Source organism: Rattus rattus, chromosome 6 (genome assembly GCF_011064425.1).
Source record: "Rattus rattus isolate New Zealand chromosome 6, Rrattus_CSIRO_v1, whole genome shotgun sequence".
Classification (NCBI taxonomy): Eukaryota; Metazoa; Chordata; class Mammalia; order Rodentia; family Muridae; genus Rattus; species Rattus rattus.
The window spans coordinates 51,353,686-51,381,185 of record NC_046159.1 but is presented as its reverse complement, the minus strand read 5'-3'; the positions used below and the strand labels follow the sequence as shown (position 1 = coordinate 51,381,185).

At 42.0% G+C, this 27,500-nt stretch overlaps 1 protein-coding gene across 1 annotated transcript in view; it reads right to left on the bottom strand.

Moving 5' to 3' along the window:
- Positions 1-270: 270 nt before the first annotated feature.
- Suclg2 (succinate-CoA ligase GDP-forming subunit beta) overlaps positions 271-27,500 on the bottom strand; it is a gene marked incomplete at its 5' end in the record, with an annotated part of 147,334 nt that continues 120,104 nt past the window's right edge. The window contains 5 exons of the mRNA XM_032906046.1: positions 271-458; positions 3,918-4,079; positions 12,881-12,977; positions 20,037-20,126; positions 21,897-22,049. Of these exons, the coding sequence (XP_032761937.1) occupies positions 286-458; positions 3,918-4,079; positions 12,881-12,977; positions 20,037-20,126; positions 21,897-22,049 (675 nt within the window). The remainder of the gene's footprint in view (positions 459-3,917; positions 4,080-12,880; positions 12,978-20,036; positions 20,127-21,896; positions 22,050-27,500) is intronic.

Here is a 27,500-nt window from a genome sequence, read left to right as displayed (position 1 = left end):
GGACTAAGGCTTGGTATCAATTACCCAAATACATGCCAATAGACAGCACAGCATTACTCAACACACTGTCTTTTGTGTTCTCTTCCACCTCCCAAGACTTTGTGAGCAGTTCTGAAATGAAACCCAGGAGTTGCTTATAACCCTTTAACTGACAAAACTCAAATTATCGTGTACTGCAATAGATAGATAGCAGGACTTACACCCAAGGCTACAAAACATATGTTGCTTTTGTCATTCTTAGCAGCAGGCCGCAAGCTGTATCATCTGGAGGAAGGAAACTGATCACTATGCCATCTTCCCACTAAAGAAGCTTACCTTGGGATCAGACGTGAGCAGTTTGAATGCCTGATAGACTTGGGACTCCTTTACACCACCTCCGAGGTCCAAGAAGTTAGCTGGCTTCCCTCCACTCAGGAAAATGATGTCACAGGTAGCCATGGCCAATCCAGCACCATTCACTGTGAAATGCAAAGAGCACATGACATGGAAACATTAAATAGCACAGAAAATGGGGTGGGAACAAGAGCGCCCAATGAAAACACTATCATTTCTAGACCAATCTGTGCCCTGAATTGGGATTCAACTCATAATCTGATTTATGGTTATCAATCAGGATATGTGTGTCTAAAGAATAAACACACACACACACACACATACACACACACACACAGATGCACACACACACACATACACAGACACACACAGACACACACACTCACACGTACTCACACTCACATACACAAACACACACATACACAGACACACACATGCACTCTCACACACACGCATGTACTCACACTCACACACATGTACTCACACTCACACACACATACACAGACACACACACAGACACACACACTCACACATACTCACACATACAGACACACACACATACACAGATACATATACACATACATACACATACACACAGACACACACACACACACATGCGTGTGCACACAAAGAGAAATGAGGAGGAGTCATCAATAATTTAAATACAAAACACAGGTTAAGGAAAAGAACCGATTTGGCTGTGGGCAGAAGGATAAGCCAAAAGAATTATGGCTGTGGGGAGTGGCTAGCCATTCAAATTACGTGAACTAAGAGCAATGCTTAGCTTGTCCCTGATGCTCTCTGAATGTGCCGTCTTTTGGACTCAATCATCATCTAACTGGTCTGCTCTTCCTTTGCAGAAAGAAATTCGAGTATGCATTTTTGTAAGAGTTCATTGACAGCAACTCAAAAGACAAACAAGAGGGCCCTAACCTGCAGGTCTCAATGCTCCTTCTCCTGTAAGTTAGTGTAAGAAGCCTGGTGGTACATCACTGGTAAGCCTGAGTTCAAGCCACCCGGAGCTATACAGTAAGTACCAGGAGAGGCTGAGCACACAGTACAGTTCTGCCTCAAAAAGCAAAAACAAGGGGTGGGAGAGATGCTCAGTGGTTAAGAGCATGTACTGCTCATCCACAAGATCTGAATTCACTTCCCAGCACCCAGTAACTGTAACTGAAGACTGGAGGGATCTGACACTATCTAAAAATAATTTTAAAAAGTAAACACAAAACTTAATACAAGATCTTATTTCCTCATCCAATATTCAACTCAGAACAAAAGTAGGACAATTAGGGTCATTCTTAAGAACTAGTGTATGATTTACACTGGCATCCTGCCTTTTAGAGCTAAGGTTTACTGACCAACTGCACTTCATTGGCTTCTTATGCTTAATTACAGAATTACTTTCCTCGGGTGACAAGGGGAAGGTGCAGAAACTCAGCAAACAACTCAGGGTAAAACACCTGGAATCCCAGAGGCAAGCCTGGGAACTGTGGCTACCTTAATTAAGGTGGGAGGGGAATTAAAAATAGGGAGAGGGGACCTGTAACCTGGGGTGGGTTAAACTGTCCCCAGGCCCAAGCTCAGCAAATAAAGTATGCCTTGTCCATCATAAAACTGGGTATTTGTAATAAAAGATCTTCAAGTAGTGTGCGGTGCTGTTAATCAGAGTTTGTCAGAAACATCCATCCAGAAAAGTCTGTATTTAATTTGTTCGAAACCTAGCCCTGTACTGTCCCCTTCCCACATGCCTACATGTTATGAGCACATTTACTTATTGCAGCCATGAGGGTGTAAGTGATCCACAGTGTGCGGAGAGCGCGCCCTCACGCCCTAACAAAGCGGGTGCTTTAGGTATCGATTATAATTGGATGCCGTTCTCCATTGTACCGAGCAGCAAACTGTTGGAAGTCTCTTCACTTCTTAATCTAATGATGCTGTTGTTTTAATGAGCAACAAATCTTTTTTATTTTAATTCCATTAAAATGAAGACCTCAGTTCCTAGCGCAATGAATTGTTTCTAGCAGAAACACAGTCATGTGCAATTAGGCCGGAAGCATATAAATCACAAATGCTAGAAGCCATGGACAATAACTGAAATTGTATTGCCTCTACAGACTCATCTTATCTCAGCTGCATAAGCCATTTTCTCTAAATTAGAGAACTATGATGGAGCCCATTGTTTGATTAATAAACTAGCATAATGAAAGTATTTTGGCAATTGGTTACCATTCAATCTGAAATGTTAGTGAAAGGATTAGAATTTATGTCCTTTGCTCCTTCCTCTGTGCACTAGTTAGCACTGTCAACTTGACACGGCCTAGTCACCTCACCTGGGAAAGGAGTCTAAGCAGAGGGACTATCCAGATCTGACTGGCTTGATGGGCGAGTGTGTGTATGTTTGTGTGTGTGTGTGTGTGTGTGTGTGTGTGTGTGTGTGTGTGTGTGTGATTATCTTGATTGATGAGTGATATAGGAGAGCCCACTGTGGGTGGCACCATTCCCTGGGCAGGTGGCCCTGGGCTGTATAAGAATGGACTAGCAATTGAGCTTGCAAGCGTGGTTACTACTTCAAGTTCCTGCCCTCTTTTCCCTCAATGATGGACCCATAAGCTAACTTTCCTACCCTAAATTTCTTTAGGTCAGAATGTTTTGTCACAGCCACAGAAAGGGAACTAGAACACTTTGAAAAAGTAATTTTATGTCAGAGCACAGTTTCACAACAGTTCCTAGTGGATGGATGCTGAATGCATAGGGAATATTGTCACTTTTACTAAAAAGAGTTGAGATGCTTTAAATCAATGGTTCTTTTAATACATATATTCACATGGGCATGTGTGTATAAGCACACATGTACACGTATGTGGAGGCCAAAGGTTGGTGTGGGGTATATTTCTCTATTGCTTCTGTACTTCATTTTTAAGATAGATTGCTCACTAAATCTAGAGATCAATCACTAATTGTCTAGACTGGAAGGACAGCAAGCACCCCCAATCCAACTCCCTCCCACGCTCATAGAACTGTGGCTATCACCACATGCTACCATGCCCAGTTTTTATGTGGGTGCCATGGATCCAAACTCAGATCTTCCCATTTGTCCTTTGCTCAGAAGCTTTGTAGTTTTATAATGGGCACTGTTTTGTTCTACTGAGCCATCTTCTCCGCCTATTTGTAGTTCTTTTAAGCTTTGGGGTGATAAGCATGGATCTTTCTTCTACATGTTGACACCACAGACACCTTTCTGGAAACATTCTATTCTTGGTCTACTTTCTCCCATAGTTACATTTCCACAGCTAGCAGCTCTCTCTGGAGGAGAGGAATACAACTGACCCTAACATCCTGGACAGCTCTCCAAGAACAAAAGATCATCCAATTCAAAAGCTCAGCAGTGCCAGAGTTGAAAACTGCTTTAAATCAGTGACTTAAATCAGTGACTTAAATCAGTGCTTTAAATCATTTTAAATCAAAATGAGCTTTGAAACTGTTTTCACAATGACACCATAAGAAAACGCCTATTTTACCAGCGATTAGGAAATAGCGTTTCAGAAATCGGATAAAATCCTAGACTCGGTGCGAGTACTTACCAAAGCAGGCGATGTTCCCATCTAGACCTATATATTTGAGATCATATCTGGCAGCTTCATTTTCAATGGGTTCGTTCTCTGACTTGTCGTCCATAGCAAATATGTCCTTTTGTCGGAATTCAGCATTGTCATCAAAGTTTATCTTGGCATCAAAACAGACAACTAAACAAAGAGAAAAGGAGGCCATACCTGAGTCTTTCTGGTGTCAAGACACTGAGTTACTCAGGCCAGAAGATGCAGGAGAAAGGAAGGCAGGAACTCTCATTCTCTCACACCACAGGCAGGTAAGCAACTGTTGCTTGCTAAACCTTTGAACTCTTAGGCTACAGAGACAAAGAGGACAAGACCCCTGTTCTGAGGGGACGTAAGGACAGTAATTCACCCCTGTCAGTCTCTGATCAGTAACGAAACAAAGGTCACCAGCATGGACGAAAAGCTCAGTTGACACAACTGCCCCTGGAGTCACAGCTGTAATTCATTACTCACAGTATTTAGCAGGTGGTACTGCCTCCCCCTTCTATGCAGGAAGAAACAAGGGAATAATGTCAATCCTCTTTTCACATCTGTCCCCAGACATTCCATGATAAAATTTGAATTTTATTAGTACCCTATTATTACTCTAATACTTCTAGACTTACTGAAAGTGAATGCTGTGTCAGAATACACATTTTATGATTTGTTCCTTAATTCTGATGCTTCTCAGTATTAATTAAAATTGAATATATTTAAGGAACACAGAATGTTTTGCCATATACATGTATTTTGAAATGACAACTGCAGAAATCACATTTACATATCTGATTCTCGGAATTTTTCCTTCTTTTCTGCTTCAATTTTTGGAATGAAAAAACTTACAATTCTGCTTTTTGAACCATTTTTAGTGTACATGACTAACACTGTAGCCTTGGTAAGATTATCTCTCTTCACGGTGCGCCTTGTCTTCCTCACTCATGAAGACTAGGAAAAGAAATTCCTACCCTAGTCTACAGATTAACTTAACCCGGGTGGATGTCTTTGGCTACGACTTCTCAGGTCTGTCGGCGCTCTGATGCCAAGCATCACTGGCACCATGGTATACATCACTGCCAGAGGCACAAACATCACTGCACACAGCAAAGCTCTCGCTAAGGCAGGGCTGGCCCACTGAGCATCTTTGATTACAAGGATGCAAAGAGGACACTTAGGGGATGGCTTTGGGAAAGAGGACAGCAGCTGTGGTATCTGAACTCCAGAGTGTTTATTATTTCCCTTGCAGCAAAACCTTGTTGACTGTGCCACTGTGCCATCGTAACTTTCTCTAATTGAATCGGAGATGTGAACAAGCAGATGTCTTTGGTCAACATTTACAGAAGTTGTGCCAGCTTTGCTGAGGAGTACTTCACTTCTGAAATGTGGGCCTCCATTTCCCAGTACCTTACAGGTAAGCAATGGACACGGCCAGCTAACTCTACTTGCTTCCCAAGAGAAGAAACACTTGTGGCTTTATGGAACCCTGCACTGACAGGTACCAGGAAGATTTCTTCCAGGTTCTCTAGCACATGACTCAAGCACTTGGAGCGGTTCTGACAGAACTGGTATATTAATATTCAAGATGACTTGGCAGAAAAATAAACAGGCCAAAAATTACATAAGTGAATACTGATGGACAAGAGAAAATCTTACATGGAAGCTGATATCTGCTTAAGTCCCTCGTCTTGCCACACACTGCCCAACCACTGCCCACACTATGAATACAGAGAGTGAATGAGTAATTATTTTTCTACAATGGTGAAGTTGTAATGAAGGAATCCTGCAATTACCAAAGGAATTGGCCTGTGTTCTCTGCTCCCTGCAAAGGCACTTTCTCAGCAGTTAATGACCAGTATAATGATCAATAGGAAAGCAACTTCATTCTTGGCTTTCCACTGGGTTTATAAATACATTCTAATTAATTTATTAGTAATTTTAGCTCCTCCATTACTCACTGGCAAGATTACTTGTAAGTGACACCTTCAAAATGAATGGGCAAAGGCTATCAAATTGACTTTCTAAGTGAAGACTTGCAAATAAAAGAATTCTTGGTCAAGATCAATAAACCAGTAAATCAAAATAGTTCCAAGCTAAACTTTGCCCCTTATTATAAAGAATACAGTTGCAAGCAGCTCCAGTGAAAGGATAATTAATGGAGATGTATGCAAGGTTCAGAAGGCAGCCCCAACCAAATGCCTACAAAGCCAGCCTCTCAGAAGATTCTTTCTGTGCTATGATGCACATGCCAAGTGTAGACAGGAGCCAAGTGTAGGCAGGAGCCTATGGTGAGCAGCTTGAGAACAAGGCAGGCAATCCACGGCTTGAAAACAAGGTCCATGTGAGCACCTAGAGTGGCCCTTGGTGCTACAGTAATCTGTTACCTGTCTGGTAACAGTTCGATGTGTGCTGATCCAAGAGCTTTGGGAAACTAAAAACACTGCAGTTATAAAGTTAGGTATATGTAAGTAGGCAGAACCAAGCTGGGCCTGATGGTATACAGTGCGCTAAGGAAGATTTCAAGTTAAATCCAGCATGGACTAAGTATGTACAACATAATAGGCTCTGCCCCCCCATCACTCTCTTTCCCTCTTACTTCCCCCCTCATTTCCTCTCCCCCCACCCTCTCTCTCTCATATACTTTGTTCAGTTATTTCTATATGACTAGGACAACATATTTGATAGCAGTAACTTGAGGAGGGAAGGATGTGTTCTGCCAGGAGATCTTAGTCCTCCCTAGTGGCAAGACGTAGGTAACCAGCTCAGTTGTGATGGTGGAAGGGTGTGGCGATGACTGTTCACACCAAAGTAGACCAGGGGCAGAGAAAAGAGACGAGAACACAGGTATGGAGAGAACCTTCAAAAGTCTACTTCTAGTGAATGATTCCAGTCAGCTATGTCCCATGTCCCAAAAGTCCCCAGAGCCAGAGCCTTTAAAATGGTGTTGCAGTTAAAAAAATAAGTATAGATGTGGGATGGAGTTCACGAGATAAAGACAGCAGTTTTCAACTCCAATTCTTGGCACAGAGATCATAAAGCTCTTGTAACTTCCTAAGCAATGGGCCTACTGGGTGGATCTTCCTTTTTAATACTTGGTGTTTTGGCTCTGTTCTTTCCTGAAAATGATTTAAAATGTGCTTTGCTTCTGCCAACAGGTAGAAAGTGCTTCCCTGAGTAAGCCACAGTAACAAGTGGCCACAACTGAAGAGCAGGCTGTGAGAACACTCACGAGAGCTGGCTGGTCCCCAATACAGTTGTCACTGGCATCAATGGAGAGCATCCGTCTTATGAGACAGAACCCTTAACGTGTGACTCTAGCTCTCCTTGTAGGTATACTGTGTCAGAACTGAATTGATTAATAGGATGCCTGGCTATTGTTAGAGAAATGGTCATAGAAGTGGTCTGGGCTGAGTCTAGTAGGAGAAAAGTCCATCCCATATATTTCAAGGACATAGATATAGAGTGCTGTGGCCTAAACAGCAGACCCTGGTCACACAGTTTCTCTGAAGCTCAGAGCCCTTGTCTATAAACAGGATCAGAGTTGTTGGTATTGTGTGGTGTTGGTGCAAGGAGAAGCTATGCATGGCACCCAGTCTCACAGGCAACATGACTACCAACATGGGTCTTTGTACATGCTTAGAGCTTCCCATCACTATAGCTCAGTTTACAGAACTTTCTTTTCATCTCTAGAAATTACTATCATCTGTCTCATTCCCAAAATAGCCCTAAACATCTATTTAAAGTAGACATAAATGAATGTCTATTGGAGTTTAACTGTGAACAGCCTACCTGAGGTACTTGATCAGCTGTCATCTGAACACATAAGAACTTTCTCTAAAGCAAGAATCTTAATGACTAGCACTTAACAGAATAACTGTCAGGGCAGAAATGTTTTAGCTAAAAGATCTGAGGTTTTCGACGACAAATCGTATCATACATTTACCTATGGCCATAGTGGCTAAAGATACAAAACGTTTCACGTGGGCGCCTGCATCAGAGAGATGGTAAATCATGTCTCTCGAGCTCACCACCTGTTTCTCTATGTACTTTTGTATGCTCATTGACATGTTGTCCCAGGCTTCTTCACAGAACAATAGCAAAGGTGGTAACTGCAGTTCAGACTGCAAGGCCCACAACCACCCATATGTTGACTGACACTGTGTAGCAATCCCTGCTTAGCCACAACTCTCATCAGATCTATCTCGCTTCGGTAGACTGGTAATCACCCACAGCCATATATACCTTATATAGTCAAGAACATGCTTAGCTTATGTATGTCCTGCTGTCAGGAAGACTGAAAAAAGAGAACAAACTAAAGAAAGCTACACAAAAAGGAGAGATGAGCCCTGCTCACTGGCGGACTCTCAGATGACGCTTACATGCAGTGCTGCTGCGTTACAGGTGGACTCATGCCTATTTCAACAGCAGGCCCCATTAGCTCAAACCTTAGCTTTCTCGCTTAATTCAACGACAAACAACTACGATAAAATATATTTCCTGAGGTATGGCACTTAGCAGAGACATTAAGAATTTCAGTGTCACACAACTGAAACCTCAATTCTATGGAAAATTCATCTTGAACAAACACCAATCTGTGTACGAAACAGGAGAAAAAGCATATCTATTAATATTTATAAAACAATTTTCACCATCAAAAACATATTGTTACATGGTTGATAGATTATACAAATGCATTTTCCCTCTGAACGAATATCAAAGAAGGCTAAGGTTCTTATATTCACTGGGTGTTGGGTTGTTTTGTTTAGCGGTGTGAGAAGCTGCAAGCTGCTAATTCTGCCGCCGTGATGGAGAACGTGACTGGCAGCAAGAGGCCTCTGACCCCAGAGCTTCCACAGAAGAATGTGCTGCTGAGTGAAACAAAAGAAAAAAAAATGCACTTCAGAAGGAAGACATACACATAAAAGGAACAGAAGAACAGCAGGAAGTACGACTGTCATAATTAGTTTGGAAAATAATCTGTCTTGAAGCAATGTGCTGTGTTTGATTTGTGATAAATAACCGTAATGTGCTATTCAAATGTGCCTTGCCAAGCTGGCTTTAAAACGCTGATGCTTTAAAAGGAGCCCCGCTTCCCATTAAATATTGATGCTCTAAGAGTTGTATACTGTTTAGAACTTTTCTCCAGTTGCTATGAAGAAAAAATACATACGAGGCAAGATGGGGGTAGGGGAAGTATAAAAGCAAAAGTGGTCATGAGAACAGAGCCTTGGGTATAAGGAAGAAACAGAGGACACACAGTAGCAGCACAGTGGGGCCTTTGTGAGCATGCAGCAACAGGAGGAGATTTAGGGGAACCTCAAGGAAGAAGGGAAGGAATTGGGTGTGCCAGTTAACTTTGGCTCACCCGGCCTTAATTGTGAAGGAATCTGGGCCTCACAGTCACTGCTCTAAGTGGCTCTCACTTTATAGTTCAATAAAAGGAGGCATCTGTAGATGGAGCTGACTTGTAGCAGGAATTGACATCTCTGGCATCCTGGGGCGACCATTCCACATCCCACTGGGCAGCTAGCAACTCTCCCTACATTTACCATGCAGGTAACAAAAGCTCTTCTGGCAATGTCTCCTGGGTGGGGGACTCACCGTTCAAAGACCCCAAAAGTAGCATCTGTGATCACAAATGGTGGAAAGGGAAGAAGAAATAAAACACAAAGCAGAATCCCTGAGAAGAGCTCTTTCTTTACACACCGCAAGGCAATCTGCACCTTGAGCTCCCCTGTTAAGTGTGTAAGAGAATTAACCACTGGTAAACAAAAGCTAAGCCAAGGTTAATAGGCTTTCATAGGTCACTAGCAACCATTATAGTCCTCAAAAGAGTCATTAAACCACAATAAAACTCAGTGTCAAACTGCCCTCTGAATAAGGACTGTTAACCACACTGGCAGGAACATTCTTAGGCTGAAATTCTTCCGTGTCTTTCCCACTAGTGACTCAGCAGCTCTGATATTAATGGTGGTCACCCCCTTCCACTCGACAGGATGTTGTAGAAGTACATGAACAATAAAGCACATTAAAAAATAAAAATGTCCCTAGGTGAGCAATGAGACAAGGAAGAAAGTCCCTCGCTCAGAGAGATGGATGGCACAATGGCTAGCTTTTAAGTCAAAACATTTATGTGACACTTAACTTTGGGAGCTCTTTAGCCTCCAAATGATAAGAACAATAATTAAATCAAAGTTTTCACGTGAAATGGTTTGTCGGTCACCTAAATGAAAATGAGTTACGCAGAGAGATTGTAAGTATTATCAACATTTCTAAGATGTAAATGACCGAGTTTATGGCTCCTAACAGAGCCTGCTTTGCGGGACACAGCAGTGAGAGGAAGAGCCAACTTTCACAACTGATCATTAATCACCATTTCCTAATTGGGTTTAACTTGACTACTGCTCATTAGAGTTATAAACCAACACTCTCAGTTAATTGTGATTATAATTCAATAGCCAAACTTTTATGGTACAATGAACAAATTAATAGCTAAAGATAATTTTGGTCTTAAAAATACCATGTAAGACTTCTGCTTTAATGATCTGTACATACAGAATGTGTTCTGTGACAATTCCTTGAAAATATTTTATAACCTGTTTTGATTAATTACAAAGCAAACTTCAGCCTTTGTAAAGTTTGTGAACACCTTCCAAAAAGAGTTCCTTGTGTAGTCCCTGTCCCCTACAGCTAGATCCCAGGGGTGAATAAAATAGTCCAACGGCAAAATGTCTCCAAAATGCTGAGAGGAAGCTTCTTCTCTCCCCTTCTTTTAAGTGTATTCATGGGCGTGCACATGACCACATACACACAGAAGTCAGAGACAGGCTTCATTCCTTTGGTGACAGCCACTTATGTTTTGAGCCGGAGTCTCCGACTACCCTGGAACTCACCAAGTAGCTCACTGAGACTCAAGGATGCTTTGTCATTACTCTAAGCTCTAAGAACAAACTCTCTGCCTGCCTGCGAAGAAAGCATTTTCTAGACGGGTCCGTCCTGCCAGCCTCCTGCTTTATTTTAGACGTAGCCTTGCATTATGGCCCGGGATGTTCTAAAACTCATGACTCTCCTGCTGCTGGAAATGTTGACCAGCACAGCTATGCTGGGCTCAGTATCTTACTTGAAAGAGCCTTTATAGTAAATTCAGACAGTAAACACCATGTATTGAGTATCAGCCTGCAGTACTTGAGAAGGGAGTGTGAATGTGACTTGTGCTCTCAAAACTCCAACAAGGGCAAAACACTGGTTTAAAAGAACAACCAGAAAAACTGGCACAGGCTCTAGTACGCCTGGCGGGGCAGGGTAACCTTGCACACTGAGCCATCCTACCCTGCAGATCTAGCTGTCCAAGAGTCAGGTTAAATGCTTGGTTGTCATAGTGATGGGAACGAGGACTCTTACTTTTACAGGGTTGTTTGTAAAAGTCTATCACCGAGCCTGCCAGTTATAACTTATCTGCCTCCTCTATATAAAATACTGATGGTTTTATAACCACAGCAACTAAAAATTAATTTGAGGGGCTGGAGAGAAGGCCCAGTGGTTAAGAACCCTTGCTGCCCTTGTGGAAGGCCCAGATATGGTTTACAGTACCCATATGGAGTGGTTTACAAATGGCTGTAACTCCAGTTCCAGAGGAACCAATGGACATGAACTTTTGGCCTCCATAGGGTCTATATTCACTCAGGGACACAGACATAAAAATCTTCTTAAAAAATAAAGTTTAAATAAACACAATTTGCATATAAAACTTAGTACAGATACAACTTGGAGGTTATCTATGCAATACTGTGTTTTAGCAATTTCCTTAGAGTTTATCATTAGCTAGACACTGGTTCTCCTGGCCAATTTCTGTACTAGTTAAGAAGAGCAATGTCCTTTTATGAATATGAGCGAAGTCTCCACTTTATATCTCACTCTGGATGTATATCTCAATGCATGTCTGTAATATGGGTATCATTTTTAGCAATTTGATTAATACTAATAAAAGGGTTTCTTTTGTTGTTGTTGTTTTTAATCTGAAGCTTAGGCAGGAATGTGTGTGGATGTGTAGCCAGAATATGACAGATGCAGAATTTGAATTTATCCTGCGATTTCTCTGGGTTCCAAAGACACAGTCTTTTAGGTTTTCTGAAATTGACTTCAAAACCTTTACTAAGAAAAAATGTCTGGGTCTTGACAGTGCTATTTGCACACATATGTTCAGCTCCATCTGCCTATTCAATGGCAAAGCCATGTTAGCCAGTGCTCTCAATGTATGGGAAGAGTCAAAGTCTGCGGCACTTATATTCTGGCTTGAACCATTCTCTCTGCCACCCCACTCCTCAATACTACTCTAAGAAGTCTCAAGCTTCCGCTGTGACTGCATCTTCCTTCATATTCGAGGCATCTTGCAGTGGTGACATTTGCAAAGGCAGACAACAGTGGTACAAATATCACCACAAGAGAAAGCATCCCTCAAACACTTCCGTTGCCTAAGGCAAACAAGGCAAGCGTGCTAAGCACAGAGGGATAGGGGCTTCACTAAGATGGTAGACGTCCCGTTCAGGATACGAGGTGAAACTGTGCACAGAGCTTACAAATTCAAGAACATCGAGTTCAGATAGAAAGCAGGTGCAGCTGTTAAGCCCAAGCTCAATGATACACCCCCACCCCACCTCCTTCTATCAGCAGAGACTGAGGAAACATGAGGACTCTGCTGTGTGATGCAAGGACTCAAGGTGGCTGAAGCCAAGCAGGAAGTGGCTCCTTGGGAGGCTCGGCATCTGCCTATAGCATGCCCAAATACCAAAATGTTGAATACCATCATGGGAGCGTGTGTAATAATCAGAAATTAAATTACTGAAAGGAACAAACTCAAAGCTGGTGCTGCTTTTGGAGATTACTCTGCAAGTTAATTTACGGTTTCTACATATAATTATACAGGTTCATTTGCACCTCTTCCTTCCGCTGTCTGTTACCTTGGCCTTCTGGAGTTTCACCGAAGGGGTTCACTTCTACCTGAGTGGCGTCAATCTTCAGGAAGAGATGGTACAGCTTTTTAATCTGATCTGCAGCCTGCGTGATCAAGTGAGATGGAATTACATCCAAGCAGTACAACAAAGTTTATTTTGCTTCATTAACGAAATCTTAAAAATAGCAAATTATGTCTTTATTTTCAGTTAGGTTTTCTAAAGGGAAAAATTGAAAAAGCATAATTATTTTAATTTCCACTGCTATTCATTAGAACAGACTGCTCAACTTTCCTCCAGACACTAAGAGAGACCATTATCAAGAAAACAAAATATTTTCTGTGCAGCCTAAAAGTGCTATTAATCCTTTTGTGAGTTATCATGTCCCTATTAGTCATTTTAGACTGCAGTCTAAGCTACAATCACTAATACAAACAGGCTCCATTTAAGTAAAAAGGTAAACAGGCTTTTGAGGGTCTATAATGACAAGGTTTTTCCTTATTATGCAGGAATAAAATGGTTATTATATTCATCATCCAGGGCTATAATCTGCACGGAAATCCCTAAGTGTCTGATGGAGACTCTGAGACAGAAGGATGAAGGTCTCAGACAATGGAGCAACCTCAGAACCGTACAGTTCCACTGAACTGTACAGTGGGTCCTGGAGGCAAAGACCACAGAGAGCATTCATACACAAGACCCTAACGCTAGCCACTCCTTCTCAGCCAACACGTACTGCTCACACCAGGGCAGGCTGCTCTACAACAGGGAGTAGAGTTGGGCCAGCATGTGGGAGTCATCGACCCTCCAGGGGAGTTTACACTTACAAGTGTGTGCAGCTACAGTTGCATACAGGGTGGTTTCTCGGACTCGTCTTACTCCCTATTGCCACCGGATGCCCACCATGCCAGACCTGCAGTGTGTGCCATCAGGGTCAGTGTGGCATGCCCCTTTTCTGCATAACAGCATTTCACACCTACAGGACGAGTGTCAAAGTTGCTGAGCCAGCTGGCTCGCAGTTCTGTCTGGTTGAGGGGTAGAGGTGACACGGAACTGGGGAAAAGAAAGGGAGAAGCTGGGACCTCTCTGCTCCTTCAGTCTTAACTCTCTTAGTCTTTACAATACCTACAGATGAAATCCCTACATATGAGTTCACACCTGGGTCACTAATAAAAGCCGGCCCAGGTTGGCTAAAGCATTTCTACTTTAAAGCTCTCATACTATCTGAATCTTAACTAGTTCAGATCTATGTGTAGATTTTATTAAATCCTAATTGAAATCTGATGTACATAAACAAAGGAATGCATCCAAAGTGTAAGGCGTATTGTGTGTGTGTGTGTGTGTTATTGTGTGTATGTATGTATGTATGTATGTATGTATGTATGCATGCATGTTTTGAGGTCAGCTTCCAGGATATTTCCCAGGCTGACCCTCAACTTACTACACAGCTTTGACTGGCCTCAAGATTGTAACCTTTTTGCCTCATCTACCCTGGGCACTAGGACTGCCATCATACGCCGTTATACTAGACCAAGACAAAATCCTTTTTATTATGAAATATTTTATGGGTAGGTAACACATATAAATGCTCTAAGGATCCTCAGTTTTCAGGTTTTCTTTAGATTCTATTTCCCGGGCCTCTGACACAGACACTGACGGCTTCTGATTCATCTGAGACATATTCTATGCACGCGTGAAGATGCACACTTCCCATATTTACAGAAGAACTAAAACCTCTATCCTTATTAATAGAAACCGTCACTGGCAGGATAAATAGGCCATTGCTTTAATTGTCAGATCATATTTGACTGTGTGGCTATGCTACCATCCATTCTATTCATCACCTAAGGAATGACCATAGGGACTGTTTCTAATAGCTTCACTCAAATGTCATCTTTCTTGACTCTGCAGATATGTAACACATGTGACTAAGCACTTATGGGGTAAATCCCCATAGCAGTGCAGAATGGATGGAAACATGCTATTTATTATATGTGTGTACAATTATGTGCATATGTTTGCATGCTTGTGACTGCATACACGTGTGTTTATACATGATTAAGATGTTATGCACATGAATGGCATGTGGGAGCCTGGGGTATTGTTCTTCTGAAATGTCCATTTGGGTTGTCTGTTGAGACAGGCTCTCTCACTGGCCTAGAACTCACCAAGTTATCTTGGCTGAGAAGTCAGCAAGAAGTACAGATCCACACGTCTCCACCTCTCCAGCATTGGAATTCTAGTGCATGAAACAATACCAGGGCACTTTCCCTATCATGGCTTCTCAGCATGAGCCTCAGTGCCTCATGCTCTCCCCTCAGCCCTAAAAGCAGTTCAAATGGAACGATTCTATTTAAAGAAAAGAAGCTACCCTGAATGCCCACAAGAAGACTCCACTCACACCGATCCAGCACCTGCATCGTGCTGGGCACCGCGAGGGACAGTAGGCATTTGCCGTTTTAATGAAAACCTCATGCAGTCAATGAGTTTGAGCACCATCCTAGCTCCTAAGAGGCATCTGTATTTCCCTTCCTGTGAAGTTTGCAAATGTGCCTGCTGAGATTTGGGTTTCTTAATCATTAATTGAAAGGAAGTGTTTTATGTGAGTAAAATTTGCTCTTTATCCCATAAAAAAACATTCACCTTTCAACCATGTCTGTGTTTCTCCTGCTGAAGGACAATCATACCACTCATGTCGCATGGCTTCTGGTTTGCCAGCTTTCAAAAGGGCAGACTCATTTTGGAAGTACTTTAAAAGATCTCTAACAATATTTTCTACTTTACTTTATTGTTTCTTGCTTTCATTGTTGATACTTTTAAAAACCAACTAAACTATATTAAATTACAAACCCAGTCACCCACAAATTCTGTAATGTGGGGACCTGCCAAAGCCACGAGTACAAGGGAAGAGCCATGTTGAGGACCACAGAGCCTCAGTCCCATGTGAAATAGCAGAGCCTTCCTTCAGTCTGTGAGCTAATGCTGCTAGCATGTGCACAGAACGTCTGCATACCTCCCCCCAGCATTACAGCGTTCTCAGGGATGTTTGCAGACAGAGTTACAGATGTGTACAGAGTTACAGACCGCTCTCCCACAGCACCTGTGCCATCCAGTCAGCTCCCGGAGTTTCCAGGTTGTTGTTAGGTTTTTGGCCTTGTTGCTGTCAGTCTATCTGAGGGAGCACAGCCCACCCAATCCTGTTTTTCCCATGAGTGTCCGAGTGTCTAGGACTAAGCTGTGCAGGGGCAATTCAGTACCTTCTGGGTTAGGGGCTTTGTTTTTGAGGTTGGATCCTGTTATTTTGCTAGGTTGGTCTTATATCCATAATCTCAGGAGATCACGACTCAGTCTCTCAGGGAGCTGGGAATCTATACATGTGACTCCATGTATGGCTTTTGATTCATTACTTGGACAGTTGCAATACAGCTGTGTGTGCATGTGGGAAGGCCCTTCTTACCCACACCCTGTGCCATGCACTTCTATACTGATGTTTAATACTTAATAAATGATTTAATGAGTAATTTATCAATAAGAACAAAATACATAATAGAAATAACTTTAGGCTCATAAATAGGATCTAATATAACCATTTCTGAAAACTGTGGTAAACTACAGAGAATGCAGATGTTACCAACGCAGCCATTGCCAGATGTACGTGTGTTCCTTCAGCTTCTAGGATCGTCTCTTCATGATAGGATCAGTGACCTAAGATTGTTGAATGTTTGCCTTTCTTACATGTCTTCTCTGCTCCTGGCACCTCATGCCTTAAGGCAGCATCCAGAATCAGACTCCTTTTTCGCACATGTTATACACAGCTTCCATGCGCTCAGGGCCACCCATCCATACTGTGCAAATAAACTGGTACCCCTCAACAAACACCAAGCCATGCACATCTCACATTCATTCTCATCCTCTCTGTCTCTGTTTCTCTCCCTCCCTCCCCGTTCTTCCTGTCCTCCATCCCCGACCCTGCCCAGCTCACCTATTCTAAACCTGAGGAATGATCTCCACTAGTCCACAAATCCCAAAAGAACAATGGCTATCTTTTGGTACTTTGGACACAGCCAAGAGAAGTAACATGCAATCTGTGCCTACTCAAAGTGCAAATAAAGAGTCAAACCCATGAAGATGTCGGCTGCCAGTGACACCTAAGGCCCTGCCTCAAAAGTTTTATTCTTTCTTTTTTTCCTTGATAACATAAAAAGATAAAAATATCCTGGTAACCTAGATTCAGAAACAGTGTTCGTGGCACTGAGAAACATAATTATGCCATTTAAGAATTACTAATAACCCTTGATTTTCTCTTACACATGGAGGTAGTGAGGGTGTTTCAGGATATATTTAATATCATTGTCATCTGTAGAGCTCTGTACTGTGTGCACAGGCTGAGCTCTTGAACCTCGGGTCAGCGGCGTTTGCCCACTCTGTGCTGTCACATTATGACACTTATTGTTGATTCCTAGAAGTACTCAATGGAGACAGCCTACATATGTGATTTACTTAATCTTGCACATGCCAAATGTACATTATCCGTGCACGATACCCATATGCTATTACTGTGAGCTGTGCCAGCAGAGGAGTGAGTGAGGAACGCTGTAATGGGGATTAGGGCTCTAACAAGGGTGACTATAGACATGGGAGAAGCACGCATGTGCTGATACAGAGGATGTGCACAGGCGACTGAATACACCTGGAATCAAACATGAGACCGAACAGTGGTAACACCATGACTTCAACAGAAGAGACTGGCTTCAGGGACCAACTTCTCTATATAAGTAGCCTTTAGATACATTTTTAAAATGGCATTATTGTTAGCAGCCTCATTGTAATAACATGGAACTAATCACTCCGGCACAGAGCCCAAGACTGGTCCAGCATCCTCCCTTGAACCAACTGCTTCCATAGCAGTCTGCCAGTCTCAGAGAGGACACATAGTTTCACGAGTGTCTGTTGAATGCTACGCGTTTCATCTCTTCGTGGGACTTAGTCCAGGAGGTCCTGTCCGCCACCTTGAGTCCTTTACTTTTCAACAGTCTCTGATTTTCAAATGAGTGGTGCCTTCTCTTCCATGAAACACTTCTGATGTTTGCATCCTTCTGTGACTCACCTACTGTCACCAGAACACTGTGGAGCCTGGTTCATTGGAAGAGGAATGCCCAGCTAAGCTAAAGGGAAGCACCATCTCTCTCTGCAGGTCTCATGCCCAAGAGCTGACCTAACCATAGACAGAAAATATTGGAGGACCGGAGAGATGACCCAGAGGCAAAGATCCTTACTGCCTTACTGACGACTTGAGTTCAATCCCTAGAACCCACATGGCAGAAGGAGAAATGACTGCATCAGGTTGTCCTCTGATCATGCTCACCATGGAACACATACATACATACATACATGCATACATACAAACAAATAGAACACTAAAGGAGATATTCTAAATGGCTACTGCATTTGCCCCAACACCTAGATCTTATTTTCTTATCATTATTCCCCAAAGTATAAAATATGGCAACTGTTTAGAGTGCACTGACATTGTAAGGAGTATAAAATGCCTGGCAGAGAAGGTGTGCCAGTTAGAAGCACTCCGCCATTCTCTAGAAGGGACTGAGGATGAATTGGACTGCTGCATCCTCAGGGGTACTGAAGATAATCCTCCATGAGCACACAGGAGAACTTAGGGCAAACACATTGGGCAGCCCCAGGCCACTGAACACACATGCATTGAAGAAGCCTCCTGGAGTTAAGGAGGAGGAGAGGGTAGGAAAGGGGCAGTAAGTGCTTCTGACTTAGCTGTGGGAAGAAGTTTGCCTGTATCCATACATTATTGAGTGCCATGGAATGGACCAAAGGCAGAACCAGGATGTTCACGACAAATTCTGCCTCAACAAATCTTGGACTACCATTTTTTCCTCCTCAAACTCAAAAGATATGACCACTAAATTAATATATTTTCGGTTGTTTGAGTGAACAACCTTGCCTTCATGCCATCATTATTATTTCAAATGCTCATTGGCTACAAAAAATAGCTGTCCATGTAATATGCATTCTTAATAAATACAATGATAATCTTCCTTGTTTGTGGGGCTTAGGAGTATCTAGGATCTTGCATGTGCAAGGCGGGCATTCTATCACTAAGCTACAACCCCAGCAGCACTGTGAATAACTGCTCTCATACAGCACTGAACTCAAGCCCTACAATGTACTTCTCACTAGTAGCACCCCCATTATACAGATGCTGAAAGTAAATTCTTAGCATAACGAGCATGTATGTGCCAAGCAGCACCAGCAGCATTATAAGAAAAACTTAAAAACCCATCAATTAAAGGGCTGGGGCTGCTGTTTAGTGACCAGAAAACATGCTCCCAGCTCTGAGTTAGATCCCCAGGATCACCTCTACCAGGTGTTGGCTGCATACCTATAATCCCAGGGCCCAGGAGGTAGTACCCAGAGATTCAGAAGTTCAAAACCAGCCTGAGATACATGAAACTCAGTCTCAAAACCACAGTAACAATGTATCACCAAACAGCATAAAGTTTATGTACCTACATGCAGCAAATATAAGACCTATATTACATATATGCATACCTGTTTATATACATATCATTGATGCACACGACACACTTGTATCATATTTTCACATACATATACAATCACAAACATACACATACATATAAACATGCATTATAAACCTGCAGCACACATACATATAAATGCCCTCATATGTATGTATACAAAGATATTTATCACATACATATGTATGCATGCATATACATATTATATGTACATAATCATACACACATCATAAAACTATAAGCACACACAGTCATATATATATATGTACATATATACATACATACATACACATTTCCATCATACACGCAGACACACACAGGCGCACACACACACGCACAGACACACACACAATCTCTATCAGATATATATATACACACACACACACACACACACACACACACACACACACACACACATATATACATATATCACACCTCTTGCAACATGAGAAAATAGTTTCTTGATCATAAACAATTTGGTGACAGATTCAGACACAACCATCTTGTGTCAATTACAAACTTCAGCAGCAATTAAGCAAGTTCCTGCAATATTCCCTTTAACAAGGCAAACATGCTGTCTCCCAAAGGCTGTGTACCTGGTTTTTCAAAGACCCGAGGAAGCCCAGATTTTCCGCCATGCGCTGGGCCTGGCTATCCTTTATCCCTTCAAAGATGTCAATCTGCTCCTAGAGAAAATATATGAAATGAACAAAATTCAGAAGTCCAGTGAGAAGATTGAAACCTGAGAGCAAACATTTAAAGTATTTACCGGCAAGTAAGTAATTAAAGTGTGGCACCCTTCCACAGAGCTCTGAGCAGGGCTACTGCGGCTGCCTATGGGGCACGTTTTAATTAGCAGGCCATCATGAAACAGCTCTTCCAAAAACTATATAATTCTTCAAGGTGGCATGCTGACAAGACGATCTAATGCCAGTTTTCACTTTTAATTACTACACAGATGGCATTGATGAATATTTAGTCAGTTAATTTTTGTGACAACTTTTGGAAGACATCCAAAGAAAGGCTTTGCTGCCTAATATTGCTGTTAAGTTTGAAGTTGTCATACACAGATTAAATATTATCTTAAGACTTGAACACTTTATTCATATGAAAATTATTAATAATACCTTCACTCTACAAAGTGCTGTTCTGTCAAAAACAATAAATGCTGTTCGTGTGCATTAGTTCATGAATTATGATAGCAAATGAGACTGTTTGAGATAAAGTTAATTTTGGAAATGGCTAGACATTATGAGTGAGCCTGTGTATAAAGCTTCAATTAAACTTCTGAAGCAATTAATCTATGTAATAGTGATGAGAATATTTTTAGAACAATCATTGAAGTGTTAGTACAGTATATAGAAAATCAGATTCAGAAAATAGGACTCTTCCCCTACTTAAGGGAAAACAAAACCGTTTCTAAAGAAAATAATGTTTCTCGTAGAAAACTCTAGTAGAATTGGGCACTAAAAGCCCAGATTAAAAAGTGAGTTTACTGTTCCAAATGGGTTTTTTCTTCTGTAGATGAGAATGGTACCTGATCATTTTTTTTATATCAATCTACTTAATCCTCATGATAGTATAGGATGAAAGCCATTACATTATCCTGTTACTTTTTAAACTGAGGTTGAAGACTTGTGACAGACTTACTCCCTACTTGAATCTGACTACTCATCTCTCTGAAACCAATCTTAATATGAAGCTTTCAAGGACTGAAACAACAGATCAAAATATGAACCTCTGAAAGCCTGTTCTTCTCTGGACACTCTGAAGTTTAGTGTCCACTTGATGGGGCCTAGATCACAGAAGAGTTAAGTCTCTGGGATGTCTGTGAGGAAGTGACTATGCTAAGGAAACTGAGGAGGAAAGCCTCACCCTCAAAGTGGGAGCAATCATCCCATTGTTCGGGGTCTTAGACTGGTCAAAAGGAAGAAATAGCCAAGCAGCAGCATCCATCTCCCTCTGCTTCCTGACGTGACCTCAGGCTCCTGCGGCCATGCCTTGCCTGCCATGATGGACTGTACCCTCGAAGTATGGGCCACAGTAAACCATTCCTTAAGTTACTTTGACAGGAGTTTGACATAGCAAGCCAAGTAACTAAGGCCCAGACTAACCCACATCCAGTAACGCAAGAGAACGTGTCTCGACCATAACCACTGTTAAAGGCAGGAGTCACCCAGCAGAAATGGAGACAGAACAGTATTCTCCTGTTGGCTAATTCTTGGGTCAGATTGGATAGAAAGAAATGATGAAGAAAGAAAAATCAGAAAAGAGAAGAGAAGAAAGGGAGGGGAAAGGATAGCAAGGAAACGCCTTTGAATACCAGACACCAATTCTGCTTGAGGAGATTCAGCTTCTCAGGAACAGGTCCAGGGCTCCCCGCCTCAGACTCCACAACAAATGTTGAACAATCACTACCCTGACAATGAGTGACATGGCCAGCTAATCAAGCATACCTTAAAGATGAGTTCTGGACTGGAAGCTGCCACTTCTTCAATATCGACGCCCCCCTGGGGACTGCCTACTAACACAGGGCCATTATGGGACCGGTCCATCAGAATGGCCAAGTATGTTTCTCTAGAAATATCCAGGGCTTCAGCAACCATCACCTATGATCACAAGAATGAAAAGTCCAGTTAACTTTGTGTCAAGCACATTTGAGCTTGGAAATTCACTTCACACACACACACACACACACACACACACACACACACACACACACACACACACACAACCAAGAGCTTCATTTGTTTCTAGGCTCCTGGTGTGCCATGGGTCAGTGTCCAAAGGTCTGGGGATTCTATCAGGTGCACGAGACATACTGTGAGCTTCTTAATTAATCCTATTAAAGTGCTCCAGGGATCGGTGTCTGGTTTGTCCCAGGAACCTTCTGACTCTTATCTCAGTTTCTCTTTCTGGTTCAAGTCTGTGTCATTTGAGAACACCTCCAGGGATGCAGCTGTTTAAATCTGACACATTAACAGCACATATGTATTATTACACTGGTACAAAACCAGGTTTGGCTACCAAATAAGAGATTTTTTTATAGTATACTGATGTTGCATATATTTATATATTTCTAAGTCCTAGATAGCTATATTTTATTTCATTTTGTACTCTCTATAAATAAATATAATATTTGGTTATTTAAAATAATGCAGCCACTGGTCTGATGGTGCAGGCCTGTAATCGGAGCTACTTAGGAGGCTGAGACAGGAGGACACCAAGATAAGTCCTGGTTGGGCTACAGATTCAGTCTGAGGCCAGGCTGGGCAGCTGAATGTGGCCATGATTTAAAAGCAGAAGTGTGCTGACCCTCCCTCCCCCCTTCGCCATCCCTAACATCTAGCACAGTTTGTCTAATACAAAGTCGGTCCAGTGAGATACTCAATGACTGAGTATTAGAAGCAATACAGCAATCTCATTCTTAGAATAAGTGTCATTCACAAGCTGTATTCTCCACCTTTTGAAACACTGAGTGATGTCCTATGCATCCCATCACACTTCCGTTGGTGAAGACCAGCTGCTGTCTCCCTCCACCAGTTCTTGCTTGGCAGAAATAATGTCTCACTTCTTAAAACAAAACAAAACAAAACAAAAACTACAACCAAACCACAAAACCAAAACAAAACAAAATCCCACAGGAAAGTAATGAGTAGTTCACGCAAAGACCCAAAATTGTTTTGTGTTCTAAAGCCACCTTTGTGACCCAGGATGCTGAAGTATTTTAAGGATTGTTACAAGAAATCTGATGGACTACACAACACTCACCTCAAGGGAAGCTCAGGGAAATGAATTTCAAAAGACCTTCACTTTAGTTCTACAATGATTAACGACAGACACAGCCTTCTTGTGAGATCCCCTGATATTTAAAATATCTTAAGTTTCATTATTTGGTCTGACCAACATATCTCTTCTCCCCCCTCCTTATCCTGCGACTCAAATTTTAAGTATTAGTTGAATAGCAATGTATAAGCTACTCATAACATAAGAGCAGAAGTTAAGATTTGTGAAACCATCTGATTTATATTTCCTACAGAACAGTAAGTAGCTGGTACTGAAGGCAGTGATCACGGATCTCTGGAGAAGCACCACCTCACACCCCATCCCTCTCCAAGCAACATGTAACCTAATGGCAGAGTCAGACAAAGATGTCTGCTGTATATCAATATGTATGTACATATGCATGCATTAAATAGCACCTCCAAAAAGTTTAAGAAATTGAAAGTTTCTATAATCCTATAGCCTAGCGCTTGAGAATACGGAGTTGACACTTTTTGCTTACCTCTCCACTACATTCAAACAAAACTTGAAGTCAACAGAAAACAGGAAGAATCGGAAAAGTTAAAAGGAGAAAAGCAGCCGTGTTGGGAAGCTGAGACGAGAGGAAGCACCCTGTGCTGAGCTCCTGTGAGGCAGACTGGATGCTGCAGGAACTGGTAACCCAGGACTGCCAACACGCACAGGCAAGGGAGTCTCTGGGCCCCAGGGTTCCCTGCAGACATCCACCAAGCACCCGCAGGAAGGAATACCATCGACAATGAACACGTTATACACATAAACTTAAATGAACATACGAAATTAAAACTCCAATCCCAGTAATAATTGCTACTGAATAAAGGAGCAAACAGATGTAACCCTAAAAATATATAAATATCTCAAACCTATTTTCTGAGCACTATGTGACTGTGAGAGTGGGAACCAAGGCAGAGCTAAGAAAAGAGTATTTTCTTTTTTTTTTCTCCATCTTTATTAACTTGGGTATTTCCTATTTACATTTCAATTATTATTCCCTTTCCCGAATGGACACTGAGCGTTAACATAGCAAACACTGATTCTCCCCAAACTAATAATATAGCAGCTTAACACTGTTTCTATTGAAAACTCAGCAAGGGATTTTTTTTCTATCAACTAAGACAAGATTATTTTAAAAAGCGTGTGATAAGGTACAAGAACAGGATAGAGTACACTGAAAAAGAAAAGCAGTGGAAAGAGAAGAGCTTGTCCACAAGTTAAAGCGTTTCCGTATTGCTACAGCGATTAAGTGGTAGCGGCAGGAGACTACATGAAAACAGGCAGCTAAGTGTTGACGATGGCACAAAAGCAATACAATAAAGGGACACCACATCTTTTTAAGGGCGTACGCATACACGTAGACATCCGCAGGTAAAAACAAAAAACCACAGGCCTAAGTCTGTCACTTAATCATAAGTAAGTGAAAACTGACACACACATACACAAAGAAAAGCCATTACAAACTTAACGGAAAACCCTGTTCTTGGAATGCACCAAGAACCCAGTCCACAAGAGAGTAGTGAAAGTTTGGACTTCATCAAAACTAAATGTTTTTGTTCCACAGAAAGCTCTCCTCTGCTAAGATGACTACGCACATCACAGCAACAGAACTTGCTAACACAGTGCATGTGCATCGAGCCTCAGCTGACCCCATCAGCCTTTCCGAGTCGGGCACTGTCACTGCTGAGGAATATGCCACTATGACTCCTAGTCCCTTGTAATGAGGTGACAATGAGCACGGCCTTCAAGGAGAGCCTACGAGTGACAAGTGAGCGATTGACAAGGAGTCTGCATCTGTAGCTTCAAGGGAAGCGAACTTTTAAATTAGGATGAAATAGTACTACATCTTTGCAAAAATGGCTGAAATTTTAAGCCATGACTACCAAATGCTGACTAGAATGTGGAAACCCCAGTCACTGTACGTCACAGATGACAGAGCATCATGGTACCAACAACTTGCCAAGTATTTGAGTTTCTAAAACAAAACAAAACAAAACAAAATCAACTGATCATACACTACACATAATTCACAATTTATCCCCCACATAAAGAATATATCCATACCAAAATCTGTTCATAAATGTATAGAACGCTTCAATGTGTGACAGTGCAACTTAAGACAACTGAGACATCAGTATGTGATGAGGTAAGAAACTGTGGAACATGCATATCACAGAATATTATATAGCAATGAAATGATACAATCTCCATAAATCACAAATAGAAGCCTATCTTCAAAGGTTACACAGTGTATAATTTAATTTCTACAACAGTCTAGAAAGGTTTATGTGCCTCGGCATTCATGTGCCGTACCCTCATTTCCACTGGGATGCTATTAGACACAGGCCCTGGAGAAGAAAGCAGATCACTGTGGTAAAGACCTCAGGACTGGGATTTGTGCCCTTTTAAATGGGAACTCAGAGCTCCCTCAGCCTTCTAACCGTACAGAAACACAATAGAAATTTGACCCCCTCACCAAGCATGGAATCTGAGAGAGCATTCTATACATTTACGAACAGATTTTGGTATAGATAAATTCTTTATTTACTCAGACTTTATTTACTTAGACTTTCTGTTCTCGGGATGGTGAGCCTGCCCAGGTTGTGAAAATCTTTTACACCAGCCTTTATGGACACAGACACAAGCATTCAACATTTTCTGTTACCTAAGTGATTAGGTATATGTTAATTTAGTTAAATTATAACACTCCTACATAGCGTGCTACTAACAATGTGAGACATGGGCCAGGAAAAGCTGGAACATCACTAAACACAACAGCAAAAGGAAGAAGAATCCGCAGGAAACACCATTACTGATTATGATGCAGGGAACTCGGCACCGTATGTGGTGCCTCAGAGCATCTCAGTCCCAGTACCAATCCATGCAGGTTCCCAGACACAGGAGGACTGTAACTCAATATATTGTTTATCCTGGCTCTAGTGAAAGGCCCGAAAGATACTGTATGATAAATGTAATCCCTGACCTCAACCCAGCTTAAGGGACACAATGCAGTGAGCACCACGTAGCCAAGAAAGGGGAAAACAGGGCCCTGCTGTCACTATACCTGGGGCCACCAATGGATTCTCCAAATGCCTATCTTGAAAACGAAAGGAACAGTTAGGTATGAAGCCTTTCCTAATGTCAGAATATTCTGATTCTCCACTGTCACATTATCTATTAAACACTTAAAACAAATATCTATCATTATAGTGCTGGTTAAGTACTAATTACCCTCAGTGACTGGAAGACTATGCTTCTAGCAAAAAAAGAAGAGGAAAAGGAGGAGGAAGAGGAAGAAGAGGAGGAAGAGGAGAAGCAGGAAGGGAGGGAAGGAGGGAGGGGGAGGAGGAAGAGGGGGTGAGGAGAAGGGGAGGGAAGGGGAGGAGAAGGGGAGGAGGAGAAGGGGGGAGGGAGAATGAGGTATCCCGACTTGGGGAAAGGTGTAGCACTCCACAGCCACGTCTCAGCATGCTTTGGAGAAGGATCACAAGAATAGGTCATTTTCTGCTGCAGAGCAAATTTGAGTCTAGCCTGAGCTACAAGAGACCTTGTCTCAAGAACACAATCCCAACAAAGGAAGTGGAAAACAGCATTAATGCACATATGCTTTTACAGAAACAGGACACAGCCTGGACATGAAGAGCACAAACAGCACATAGCAATTCCTTTCAGCCTGGGAGTACATAATTCTTACTTCCTGGCTCTTATTCTATTGGCATTGTTACATGGTACTGAATTATGGAAAAAATAGACTTAAAAATAAGTTAATCTGGTAGTTTCTGGCGATGCCTCGATTCTCAAGAACATGCTTATTGCCAGCGTGTCAGGGACTTAGCTATAAGCCACTTTCCTGTAGAATTTTATTACTACATAGTGTGAATCTGGTTTGAGCAGACGCTTTTATATGCTTTTTAAAAGTTTTACAAATTCTAATCTACAGTCCCATGTGTCGATATAAAATAACAATTCCCTACAAACACAGTGCTTATTATGCTATGGACAAGTTCTGAGTAAGTTATGTGGGTGACAGCTCATCATCAGACGTAAAAGAAATAAAAGCAGAGTTCCGGTCTGTACAGGAAGGAGGAGCCAATCAACCCTGCGTCTGAGAGGCAGACGGACCAACACTCAGCTTTTGGGTTTGCTCCTTAGCATTTGAGAGGACTTGGTATTTTAGTAGATGAAGCTGATGACCTAGCAGAATCTCAGGGCTCTGCTGTTACTGGAGCTGTGTTCTGATGATCCTGGGCACTGGCTGTCCTCAC